The following is a 13739-nucleotide window of genomic DNA, read 5'->3' as shown; positions in this document are numbered from 1 at the left end:
CGCCACTATTGTTAGAGTGCCTTACTGCGTCAAGCCCCAGGGTACTGGCTCCATTCACCCCCACCTCCTACTTACCCTCCACCACCATCACCGTCACAACTCCCATCTCTCTGCTGGCATGGAAAATCCCCCATGAGCCTCTTCTCTGATGTAAATCACAGGTAGGGGAAATGTGAGCCTGGCTGATGCACCGGCACTGTGCCGTGAAATCTCTGTTGACATTACCGACGGGCGATTCCAGAAAAAGACACAGTGCGAGAGCAGGAGAGGAGGAAGAGAGTGATAAAGACGGGGAAGGAGCGAAGGAGAGAGAGATGTGAGGAGACGTGAGCATTTCAGAGAGTCACTTTTGACTTTCTTACTTTTTGACTCACTGTCTTGCCCACGTCTCCAAGATGATGGACTGAACTCAGTAGGCTGCGTGCTGTCAACCCCAATCTTGCATTGTGATTTGGCATCTTTAATGATTTTTACCTTACTCTTTATAAGCTGACAGAGAGAAACTGCCATTTTTTTGGCTCTTAAAAAAGCTTCTTTAATTCAACTGCATCTTACTGTTATAATACCCTTAAGGCCTAACCTGCTTTCTTACTTTTTGCTAGGCAACCTTTTAACAGACAAAGATTGATTCTTTTTTTCTTTTTTTTTCCAGAGATGGTATCTTTGTTATATGATAGCAAGTAGTAAAAAGATGAGGATAACTTGGAAATGAAGTGAAGGCAACAAGGGAATCAGGGAAATGGGTTATGAGAGGCAATTTTCATGCCCACTCCCATCCTGTGTGCAGCGAAGGGAAGAGTAATTGACTTTTACTTTACTGTATAAAAATATTTAGTTGTACTTCAATGCAAGTGCAGCATTCTAGGAGAACCTTTGATATAATTTTTCTTTCTAGTTTGTGTTTTTGGCATGTTGCAACTAGAAGCAAAAGTTGCCCCCTTTTTAGCCAAAAGATTTTATTATGTAAGTGAAAGTCCTTAGCTGTTTGTTGTGGCAGATTAAGTTCGGGGATTTTGTCCCTGAGCGATGTGGCAATGCACTCGATGGTTGTTCGTGTTAGGTGAGTTAAGGCATAAAAAGAATGTCATTGCAATCAGCCATGTAAGACAACAGAAATGACTCTGTCTCCTTTCTCTTGTCTACTTTTTCTCTGTTCCTTGTGCCTTTGTTCTTCTTTCTCTCCCTCCCTCCCCACTCTATGTCTCTGGGTCTGTGTTCCAGACAGAGTGTGAAACACGTATAGTGGCATCATGACACACAGAAGGAGTGCTTGTTCTTGTAGCAGCCGTCCACTCCAAGGTGATCTGACATCTTAAAGCAATGCTCTGTGCAATTGCACATTCACTCAGACAAGCGTGTTGACATTGCTGCCTAGCCAAAAGACCCCTCCTGTCCTCCCTTACCAATCTGAAGCTGGCTGCCAAGTGCTTCCGCGAAGAGGATGGCTTAATTGTTTCTGCCACAGCCATGCCTCTTCTTCATTTTTCTCTCTTTCCTTCCTAATCCCATGGACGGGAAAATGGAGCTGTTATTTGCATGTCTAATGATACTCGATATCACAGGCCTCTCAAAGGAGAAGGCACAGATGATTATTAATATAGCCAACGAAGCCCTCATTTATACTGCCTTTTGTTCTTAGGTCTGTGCAAATACTGCTTTCCAGTACCTGCAGTTTTAAAGCCGTATCCCATAGAGAGATACGCTAGCTTTGAATACGGTAAAACTACAGCTGATAAGTGCAAAGCCTTTTTGTGACTCTATGAGTTTGGACTTTGTGGATCTCTTGGTAAATCTGGCATAGATTACTGATATGAAAAAAAAAGTTGCAGCTGCGATATTGATCCTGCTGGACATGAGATCGATGTTCCTATCCTTAGATGTTTTTTACACATGCATGATATGGTTTTTCTTTTTTTGGCAACAGTTACTTGTAAAAGCTATTCTGACTTTATGGGAAGATTTTTGGCATTCAAAGAAGATTAGAGTAATTTCTTGCATTTATCATCATTAACAAATAATAAATCCATAGTCTGTGTCTGTTTTAAGAAAGAATAAAGATGAAATGAAATATAGCAGAATTTTGCTCCAAGTCAAAAAGGTGGTTAGCCAAGGCTGTCAGAACCCATTATTCAAAGTTACATAAAGAAAATGTATTGTATACGATACCTGCAGGAATATTCAACACCAGCAATGCATGCCTTTCCAGCAGTGGCAGCTGGCATTGAAACTGGCTAATTTGCAAGACTTCTCAGGTTGAGAACAATGACTTTGACAGCTCGAACAGGCACTGTGGAGCACATCTGCATTTTTCCACAGGAATAAGCCCAAAAGAATGGCTCCGACTCTGCGTGCCTTCCAATTATGGAAATCTGAGCATATCTACATATGCTATACATGAAACACATTTGAAACTATGTTTTCAAAATTAAAACTTTGATAATTGCACATTGCAGGTTTGTCCACTAATTTATCTAGCAATTTGTGGCTTTATTTATTTCTTTATTTATCAAATATTCATAATCACGCTTATACAATCCTTAATCTGAATATGACTTGCCACCGTTAGGAGAGGTAAGTTTGTTTTAGTGTTTTTGGTTAAAGGATTGTACGAAAATGTTGAGGTTTTTCTTTTTTAAACCATCTTGTTATTTGAGTTATTTACCTGAAATGATGGATATCCGAACACTGTTACATTTGAACTGTTTCTACAGGGTTAGAAACAATTCTATAGAAATCTTTTTGAATAGTTTACCACATAACATAATTCTATACGAAGGCTATATTTTCAGTTTATACAGATCGCTTTTTCCTGCTTTGCTTTCCAACAATTGAGCTCCAAGATCTCTTCCATAAAACTCACCAGCCGGCATGTGTTGTTTGTGACATTTAACAAGATCAGAGGATCGCAAGCTTGACAGATGAGTTTATGATACTTATCCACATCAGTACACATTTACTTGGTTGTTAAACGACGAGCAAAAATCAGAAAAAAAGAGAGTGAAAGAGAGAGGGTGGAAGGAAGAAAGAGAGAGGGAGGAAGGGGGAGTAAAATGTTGAAATATGAATTACAAACCCGAGCAGCACCATCTGGACCGAGAAAACACACATCATAGTGGAGAGCCGGCACATTGAATTAGACTTGCTACGGGATCCATCTGCACCTCGTGAAATCAATCTCATTCCTTGATTTGATTAGGTCGGCCACACAGAAGAAAGAGAAAACTGTTGTGGTCCTTGATTAAGCTTGTTTCGTTTAGCACCTCTCCACACCCACCCATTTTCGGCATGCTGTGTATACCGATAAGTTTGTGGCCCACAGGTAGGGTAATGGCAGCAGTTGAGGTTAATGTTAAAAAATCTCCCTCTATTTAACACTCGGCATGTGTGCCGTAGCCCTGTAGCTGAGCTCATTTACACTTTTTCACACACTGTCTCTTTATTGTTCACAATATTTCTTCCTCGTTTTTTGTTTGTTTGCTTTTTTGCAAATCACAGGTTTTTCTCACAAAGGCTTAAATCTGACTGCTGAGCTCTTCAGGGGCCACATGTGGAGCAGCCATGAATTGGACAAATGTGTTATATCAGAAGTCGTGTTGCTTTAATTTACCTTTGTTTTCTGGTTATATCAAGCACACACCAACCAACAAAGTGATTGTCCAGTTCTCTCTTGTTCTAACACCAGGATATAATGAGCAGGCGGTAAAAATCTATACTGAAGATTACTTGCATACAACAGGTCTTTCTTGAACTGAGAGCCAATATTGCCGACAGCCTGAATGCATAATGCGCCATTGTTTTTATTTTCCTGTTTCCCATTCTCATTGCGGTGACACTGTACCCCGCTATGATTAAAATGCATCCTCCAATGTATCAACATTCACAAACAAAAGGCTTTTCATGGGTGGCTTAATCTAATTGTGTTGCCCTCTTTTACTAAAGGTAGCTGCTTTGACTTTGACTTATTCTCCAGAAGCAATAAAGTGCCAGTGGCAGTGAATGGAACACATGTGCCATTGCTCAAAGTGCATGGATAGACATGAAACACATTAGCCCTGATTGACCTTGGTACAGACTGCGCACAAATGTAGTACAAATTGTTGCCTTTTTTGTTTGTCTCATTAATTCATTGTTGTCTGGGAAAAAAAACGAAAGCAGAACGAAAGCAAAAGGTGATAGCTTGCTGACAATTCAGTTCTGTGCATGTGTGTGAAGGGGGTATAACACTGGGAGACTCTTTACTGATTGTAATTACTCTACCTTTTCTGTGTGGAGTTGGCTTCAATTACAGACCATCACCTTTCCCTGTATATGGGTCATGACACCATCTCTCTCTCATTGTCTCAATAAAGCACGAGTGTCAGCAGTAATAATAAATGAAGAGGAAAATATGTGAGGCTCTCTTCTCTCTTTTTGGCCTCCGTGAATACTGTGATTGACCTCTGAAAAAAAGCAATATTGATCATTGTTATATAACAACCAATGGCTACAAATCCCAAAGGAATCAGTTCCTTTGTGTCATGTGCAAGGGAGCAGCAGTAGATAACGGATCCTTTAAAACAGTTTATCTTGATTGGGGGTATGTAAAAAAATCTATATTTGCTCACCACAGAAGTAAAAAATGACTGAGTCACATAGCATCTGAACGCATTTACTTAACGCCTTTAAATTTGGCCTCATTTGTGGTGTAAAGAATTGAAGAGCTGACAGCATTTCACGTTATGATATTTCTGAATTAAACTTTCTATTTCCAATGCCCCAGCATCACAGAGCTTCACTATATGATTTCCTCCAATAAAGTCTTTTGTGGTTCACACCAGAAGGGAACTTTTCTGTCCAATTTGATAAACCGCTACGTGCCATGAGACAGACTGGAGGGAAAATGTTTCCAAGAATAGCTAAGTGTATCATATATCATGCATCGCACCATCTGTTCCGTACATTCAAAATGTTATTGCAATATTTAGAATTACAGATTATTCATGTAGGTGTAATTAACAGAGTCAAAATCCAACAAATGGGAGGAAGCTACAATTAATTCCCGACATGTTTGAGTAGAATCTATCTGGAGTAACTATTTAGGCTACAGTTGCCTGAGGGTGTACAGATGGAACAAAAAAGCTCTAATTTTATCAGTGGCAATGAATTACCCTCTATTGATCCCTCATTGCAGTATGGGGCCCTCTCAAATTAATTCTTTGGATTTCTTCTGTGAGATGGCATTACACTGAACAGATGAGGAGAACTGGGCCATATTAACTGACTGAGCTGAATAGAAAAAGGTCAACATCTGGCTCTTACAAAAGGTGCTATGCGAACTAGTTCATGCAGTGCACGGCCTTGAGGGGTTCGTATACATTTTACATAACAACATGCCGTCGTCTCCATATTTAATGGTTAACATGGCATTTCTACTCCACATTATCGGCCAGTCAGACCTCGCATCCTCAGCTAAACAAACCCACATCGGGATTGTGCTAAACATGACATTTAGAGTCAACACAGTGATGCATTATACAGCACTTCTTCATGCTGTCCTGCACTTTTGGCAGTGTGCTACATTAAATGTGTTCAGAATGCTTGTATTATGTAATAACAGTGGAAAGAATCTAAGTGCTTTTCCTGAGTTAGTGGGCAATTTGGGGTAGTAGTACTGTATTGGTACCTCTTTCTGATTCTTGGAGTTTCCACTCTTTGATATTTTAGAAAGGAATGTGTAGTTTTAAATAGCACAGTATTTGAACTGTTACTATATATCTTATTACTTTTCAGCTTTTCAGCAAACTGTAGCTACATACATTTGTTTTTCAGCAGCGGCAAAACATGAATCTTCTGTTCAGATTGTTTGCAACTGTTTAATGGCTGTAAGGAATAAAATTATATATTTATAAATATATATATTTTTTAAACTACCCAGTATAATAAGACAAAATTGTGTGTTTGTCAGTAACAGAATGTAGTTAGTATTTGTATCATATGATAATTTGTTAAATATCATTCATTCTTTTTTTGGCGGAAAAAATTATTTTACTTTTCCTGCTTTTGTGATCACTGTGATTCCATGTATAATATTAACTGCAGACCTGGAACATTTTTACATTTTTGTACATTTCCGTAAACAAAAGTAATGGATCTGACTTCTTCCACCACTGATAAAAAACCAACACAGTTGCAGATCGAATTCATCAACCTCTGACCCTTACTCCAACTGAAGTAGACTTTGCAGAAAGCAATCCGACGTACTGTGTGAAGTCTGTTCTTGCAGACGGTAGCTGACAAGCATCACAGTGACAGTATCTCCTCCCTTTCCCTCTTTGCGTCAGTCTTTCTCTCTCCCTCTACAGTCCTACTGGTACATACATAGGAGGAGAACATGTCCTATCTACCATTTGGCCTGACAACTAGGGAAATCATTAGTTCCTTCTGTAGGGCTACACTTAAGCATCAGGAGCCCAGGCCCATGGCGGGGGTGGAGGATATGTGGGAGTAGAATCTGTAGAATCTTCCTCATTAGGACACAGTGATTGTTCAAGTGATTGCCATAAAAGCTCATCTTCAGCAGGGACTGACATGTTTCCTCCTCCGCTGACAGGATAAGCAGTCCCATGCAGCCCCTGATTGGGAGTTGCGGTTGGCAAATGGAGGTGTGCAGTACTCTATGTTTATGTGTGTGTGTGTGTATACTGGCAGACATCAGAGCACACAAGTATTGCCACAGGAAAATATCTTCTGTCACCCAAGTCTTTTTTTCTGAACTGGAGCTTCAAAACATATGGATGTCTGTCTTTTCAACAACCTGACCTACAGCGGCTAGAGCGAGAGATATAATAACTTCCAGAGCCTGGATGCACTTGCTGCACATACAGACAACGTTATTTCTTCTTTGTGATAGATTTAGTTGACGTTCATGGAATAATGCAGTCGATGCTCACTTTAGTTATGAGAAGACTGGACATACACATGAGAGCAGTAGTATGTTTGCGTATTATTTGAGTTTTAGCAACGCGTTGACTCGATGCCAAGACAGATGCGAATATCGTCAATGCCATTCTTACTAAGCCAATACATAATCAACACAGACACAACAGACATTGTGGTGTAAGCTTTCCTCACCCTGTGCTCAGAATACTTGTTGTTTTCTGACACCAGTGTAGCACATAATCATCACAACTACAGTGTTGTTATCCATTATCTGTTAGTTTCCTGAATGCCACAGTCAATGTCACTGATTGTTGGTGCTGTTTTAGTTGCCCAGGCAACTCAGTTAATGACAGGGACCTGTGACAGACTTTTTTTTTTCACGTAATTGTACTCTTTGATGAGAATTTGTGCACTCTAGTGTGAAGGCTGTGTACGAAGTGGGTTCCCAGGGCATTTAGAGGAGACAGTTTTGAGGATTGTTGTTGGTTATAGCTAGCTCAACTCAACCCTTCGTGAATTTAAAGTCAAAAGTGGCAGCTTCTGGGAAAATGACTGAATGTGTGACTTTTCTTTTTCAAAAGAAACACAGCATGCCTTTCTATCAAGCTTTTATTCATCTTCTGAATTTTTGTTAGGTTTCTGTGACAAGGCAACATTGCTCTACCTTGAATCTATACAATGGTTTAATGTCATTTTTAAAAAAAAAGAAGAGAAAAAAATGCTTATAGAAGCTAAGAGACAAAAAGATTTAACCCCATCTTAGCTCAAAATGTGTTTTAATCAGTGGTACTCATCTTTAGTGGGCATTAATTTTTTTCTAAATGTTTTTTTTTCTTTTTAGATTATTCAGCTTCAAAACTGTCTTTGCTATCTTATGTTTGCTGGGTGAGAAACAGGGGTTAGGTGTTTGACGCAGTCTATTTAATTTAGCAACTTAATTTTAATATTTTTCATTATGTTTGGTTTCTTGGTTAATTAATGAGGAAAAACAATCTGACATGCCATGTCTCAAGCATCCATGTGTACAAGGTGTTGTACAAGGTGTTGTACAAGGCGCATCCTGACCAGTACGTGAGAAACACAGACAGGCACCAATATCCATACATCTAAAATCTAATTTAAAATCAGCTTTTATGATTTAACTGTATGTGAGAAAACCACAGCATCTTATTTCGTCACATGATAATACTGTAGGTCGTTTCCAGCATGCGATGAGTTTATAGCATACAACCATGGATAAGCATTTCAGAGAGCAAGAATTAATCTCCACACTCCTCACATATTAAGCCAGTACTGGGACCATAATACAATACAAACTTGTTTATTTTTAAATAAATATTTATTTATTTAAATATTTATTTATTTTTACTTAGGTTCTATTCACTTGTTTATTCAAACTATTTAAGTGTCATGAGGTTGTAGTAATTATAGCACTTCGCAGTGTGATTTTTATGGTGTGGTTTTTTTATTAAAATATTTTGATTGCTTTATAAGTTGCATGTTTTGTTGTTGTTCTTTAGAGTAGATTTTTAGACACTTTTTATTGCATTTTTGTTTTTGAAAATGTTTAAAATTTCTTAAATACAACTCCACAAAATTATCTACACCTGTGCAAGTCCCCTGGGTTTAATAGGAGAACAGGCACAGCACAGATGTACATGGCAGTGTGACTCAGTGGAGCAACCTCCAGCTTGGAATAAACATGGGCCGTAATTTTATTTGAATTTTATTTGGGGCAAGCAGGCAACAGTGGGCTTTATTTTTAAGACTCTCAGACACTGAGATGGAGGCAGGGGAAGACAGACATGAAAAGTGGTCCAGTCCTCAAGACAAAACTAGCAGACAAGCAGGATTCAGCTTGCCTCAAGGCCAAATTATGGTTCAGCGGTGGTAGCACATTTGAAGTCCCTAAGCAGTGTGTGAGCAGCTATTGCCAGCTTTCTATCTGGAGAGAGCAGGTAGTGGGGCAAATGGGGTATTATTAAAATATGTGGGGGAAGTGTCAAAAATATACAACCAGTCTTTGGGCTACTCTTCTTTAAACTGTTTTTGGTCCATCAGCCAGCCGCAGAGAAGAGTGGGATTATAGCAGACACAGTACTGAAGTGAAACAGAGTGTTAACAACAATAAAACAGTGTCCACTGCAGCCCCTGCCTGTACTTTTATATAGAGCAAAGTGCAGTTGGATGACAGCACAGAAGCACGTTTGCGTTGGTTGAAAATGTCTCTCTGTAAGCTCTCTGTGGGCATTACATATGGAAACAGACACAATCACAGTACTATAAAATCGCAGTATTGCTCTGCAGCTGATCAAAAAGGTTTTCTTTTTCTCTTTTTTTTCTTTACATAAGTACAGAGTGAAGAAGTGGCGCGTCACATTGAAACAAACCAGGATTAAATCCAGGATGCTTACCTAAAAATATTTATGATTAATGAATAAACCAAAACCAATATGCTGCTAAAATAGTCAGTTTGCCTCCCGTTGCGGGAAGCACCAACATGCAGTCATATATGCTGAGCTGCAGGCTTTAGACTTCACATAAGTAGTCATGCATGGGATTTAAAAAAACAAAAAAAACAATGACAGACCATCATTAATTTGAGCTCATTTAAAGAGTTTCTCAGTGTGCAGGATGTTGCGAGGCATTTGTGTTAATGAGCTACATCATTCATGTGAAATGATGGCACAATTAGGAAAACAAAAGTGCAAGGTGTGACAATTTAAGCGAATGTGCTTTGTCAGTGTCTGCAAACAACACCTCGGAGACAGTATATGCATAAAAGCCAGGTTCTGAAAACATTGCAGGGGGTTTAGGGGTCTGTAGTCACCAACACATTTCTACCTTGCTATTCTATACCCTAAGCGTGCTCCCACAGGAACCTCTGTTGAAACGCCGTGGCAGGGAATGAAATTAAAGCTGCTGAATACAGATGTTTTGATGTATGACTGTGTACTTGGTCACGTGTGTGTGTGTGTGTGTGTGTGTGTGTGTGTGTGTGTGTGTGTGTGTGTGTGTGTGTGTGTGTGTGTGTGTGTGTGTGTGTGTGTGTGCATGTGTGTTTTTAAGAGACGCATAAGTTGACAAAAATACAAACTGAAAAGAAGAGTGCTGCCAGCCATGTCCCAGCTATATTGTTGGATTTGTAAATGTTGCTTCTCCTCCCTTCTGAAACTCACTCACTTTAGGATTCAAGAGGCTTATATGAAAGGTGACTTTCAAGTACAGGAAATGCTCTGTCTCTTTATAGGAGCAAAAATTTAATTCTTTGCTTCTTTTGAGTCAAAAGGCGGCTCTTTCTCTTTTTCCCTGACCTCTTTGTGTCCATACCATTGTATCCTGTGCCCTTTCAGTTGACCCTTTTAACTTGAAACAGCAGAATATTTTGCCTGCTCTTCTCAGCGCAGATATTTGAACAGCTTCATGCCGCATCGTCAAATTCATTAGTTATACTCAGCCCGTGCAATGAGTGGGATCCAACCACTCAGCCGGGCATGCAGTTCTAGTGAACTAATGAAACGGTAATTACAAAAATAATGAGAAATATGAACCATCGTCCAGTATCTTTGGGGCTAGTTTGAGAGAATGCATCATTGTGTGTAGAGTTTCCTGTTGAATTTTTAATGGATTTCTTATTTTTCCAGTGTAGTACGATGAACATTGAAAGGACATCTAACGTCTTTGTCCGGTAAATTTCATACTGTAGGGAGCAATATACCCCATAACACATGTTTGTGTGATGTATTTGTGATGTATAACGAGGAACAACCTAGACTAAGGTCCATTTCCTGTGCAACTTATAAAGTTATTGTCCCCAGCGGGCCTCATTTAGCAAAGTGTAGGCTATGCTGAGCCACGTTTAGTATCTAGTTTCCACAGAGTACAGCAGTGCAAACAGCGCATTATGGTCATACTGTATACTTAACTGCATTTATGTGGTGAGAACTTGTAGAATCTGCTGAGCATATCAGCTTGTATTCATTAAAAGCTCTTCACACCCGGCTCCCTAAGTTTGTCTTTACACTCTGGGAAAAAAACTGAGAACTTTGTAACAAAATTGAACTTATCCTTTATTTTTCTTCTCTTTTTAATTGCAGCTTCACACAGACAAGGTGGACAATGACACAGCCAGATACAGCCTTGCAGGTGAGGGGGCAGGCACCATCTTTGCCATCAATGAGAAGACAGGTGACATCCACGCGATGAAGAGGTTGGACCGCGAGGAGAAGGCTGAATACACACTAACCGCCAAAGTCACTAATGGTATTACAGGCCAGCTTCTGGAGCCCATGACTGAGTTCATCATCAAAGTCCAGGACATAAATGACAATGCACCAAAGTTCACCGAAGGCCCGTATCATGCCGCTGTTGAAGAAATGTCTGCTGTTGGTAAGTCACAATACAGACAGAGCTCATTTCTGCTCCCTGCCTCACACAGCAGCCTAATCAGTCTGTGAGATTTCCGAGACGGCTGATCTCTAATGGGCTATTGCATAAAAATAATGAGTGAATAAGAACAAGAGGAAATGAGTATGCCTATTTACACGCTTGCCTGCTATGAGTATTTTTCCACAAATGAAAATACAAGAATGATAAATCAAATCAAATCACTAGGACTTCACCCACAGCTCAGTGCTGTGACTGAACATCGAGCGTCAATGTCGACACACACTTAGGGAAGGCTCTCAACAAACAGCTCACTTAAAAAGAACTATATCTAACAATATGGAAACATGAGCCAGATATTAGATTGTAAAATTAAATAACTCACCACATGTGGCAAGCATGTGGTGAGTTCTTAAAATTTTCATACACAATCAAAATTCTGCACAAGCTGAAAGGCACCAGTGGTACATTTCGGACAGGCTACAGCAGCATATGTAAATATTGCCTTAGGGCATAAATCTGCTATTCTCCACTTTGTGTAGGTCAGGGGCCATTTTTGGGTTAGTTTTTTTTTTGTGGGGGGCGGGGGTATTGCACTTTCTGTCAGTTACTGTAAAATTATTATAGCACACTATAATAGATGTTTATCCAAGGATTTAAAAGTGCAGAATATAATACTGATTGATGTTGAAAGCAATGGCAAGGAGATTAAGAGGGTGAACCTCTGTGGACTGCATTATTTTGTGTCAAAAGCATTTACAATTAGTCTTTTTTTCCCATCTTTCACAACAGTAAAGCCTAACAGTCCTCAAAGTAGGAAAGGCTTGATATGGATGGCTGTTACTTCAAGATTTAAGCATTATAATAATATCATGGTTGAGAAACATGTTTGCATGTGCACCCATAAACTGTCAGTTAGCGCGACAATACTGACGGACGCCAATTGCAAGCTACTATTCCTCAAGCCCCCTCAAACTGGTACGCAAAACTTTTGCCCTTGCACTGTATGCTAATATATTCATATATTCTCCTTCTCATTTCATCCATGTATTTAAATGACCACTGCATGATGATAATGCAGCTCATCTAGGACAGACAGAAGCCTGTAAGTGGATTGTTACACTGTTTTGAGACCCTCACTACTAACCCCGGCGCAGCTGAGTCTTGTAGAAAAAAATGCTTCCATCAGTAGCAGGAAGGAGATCAGAGTGTGTCTTTATGCTGTGTTGACATTGCAGGAGTTCAGCAAGGATGCTGGGGTCCGTTGTTGGGTGGTATACACTTGTTATTGTGTTTCCTCAGTGAGCTTCCTCTTGTTACCTGTCACAAAGCTGACATAACTCGCCAGGACATACGGTGTTAGGAGTGTAATGGAGTCTATTTGGTACATCCCATAGGATGCAGTCTTTGCATCGGTTCTCAGAGGGAAAGCTATATAAATATATATTTCTGTGCAGCTTCTCATGATAACTGTATCTGACTCTTATTAGCTGCTGCTGTGGAAGCAAAAAGGAACAAAACACAATGCAAAAGTATCCATGTAAACACAAAGTAACAGTGAACTGTTCTTGTCTGAACTCTGTTACTTGATCCCTGCTGCTCAGCTTTGGATCTCAAATGAAATGTACTGTAGCTCTCCAAGGGTTTTGTCAGTGGAGTGCGGTAACAACCATAGTGATAGGGTAGAGCGCAAAGTGGTAGTTGACAGCACTCTGTGATTTGCCAGTGGGAATAATGCATAAGAAATGGAAATCGGCATCTCTTTGTTGATTGTTGTTCCCTTTTGTCACTACTGATTAATTAAACATTCATGAAGGCTCAGTTGTTAGCTTGAAAGGCTTTTCTTTTAGCAACTGGTTTCCTTCTTGTTAAGTTTTCATGTGCTGTGGTGTTATGGGGAGAATTAAGCTCTCTGGACAAACAAACAATAAGTCGTTCATCTTGCTCGCCTCATATTCATAAATCATCAGTAAATTAGAATTTGCACAGGACTCGGTGGATTCCTGCGTTTTGAGTGGCGCATAACTAATAAAGTCCACGGGAAAGAGAGCTGAACAGAGATGAAGATGGTGAAGTCGTATGAGCAAATCTTCACAGTGACAAGAAACTGGGAAACATTAAAATGCAATATTGCACATGCTAAAAAACGTTGCATTACATTTGGTACTAAGCTGAGACAATGCTGAGTATGCTGATGAATTTCTGCTTAGCGTGAACCCACCTGTGTCAAATAATCAAAATCTAATCCAGACCGTAACAGCCTGCTTCTCCTGACGATGTTATCCACTTACAGAGCTTGTCAGTTCCACTTCAGACTTCATCAATGTCTTCGCAGCTCCTTGCTTATCGGGAGTGTATCCACACAGTATCAGCGAGACCAGGGACAAATATCAACACCTACCTTTTATCTGTCAAGGACTATGGCTAGATAGAGA

General features: G+C 39.8%; 1 protein-coding gene across 3 annotated transcripts in view; it reads left to right on the top strand.

Annotated features, from left to right (window-relative positions):
- Nucleotides 1–13739, top strand: part of cdh8 (cadherin 8) — a 101408-nt gene that overhangs the window by 25647 nt on the left and 62022 nt on the right. For all 3 annotated transcript variants that reach the window (XM_026175544.1, XM_026175553.1, XM_026175534.1), the window contains one exon: nucleotides 11016–11307. In XM_026175544.1, the coding sequence (XP_026031329.1) occupies nucleotides 11016–11307 (292 nt within the window). The remainder of the gene's footprint in view (nucleotides 1–11015; nucleotides 11308–13739) is intronic.

Source organism: Astatotilapia calliptera, chromosome 1 (genome assembly GCF_900246225.1).
Source record: "Astatotilapia calliptera chromosome 1, fAstCal1.2, whole genome shotgun sequence".
Lineage (NCBI taxonomy): Eukaryota > Metazoa > Chordata > Actinopteri > Cichliformes > Cichlidae > Astatotilapia > Astatotilapia calliptera.
This window is presented reverse-complemented; position numbering and strand designations above follow the sequence as displayed.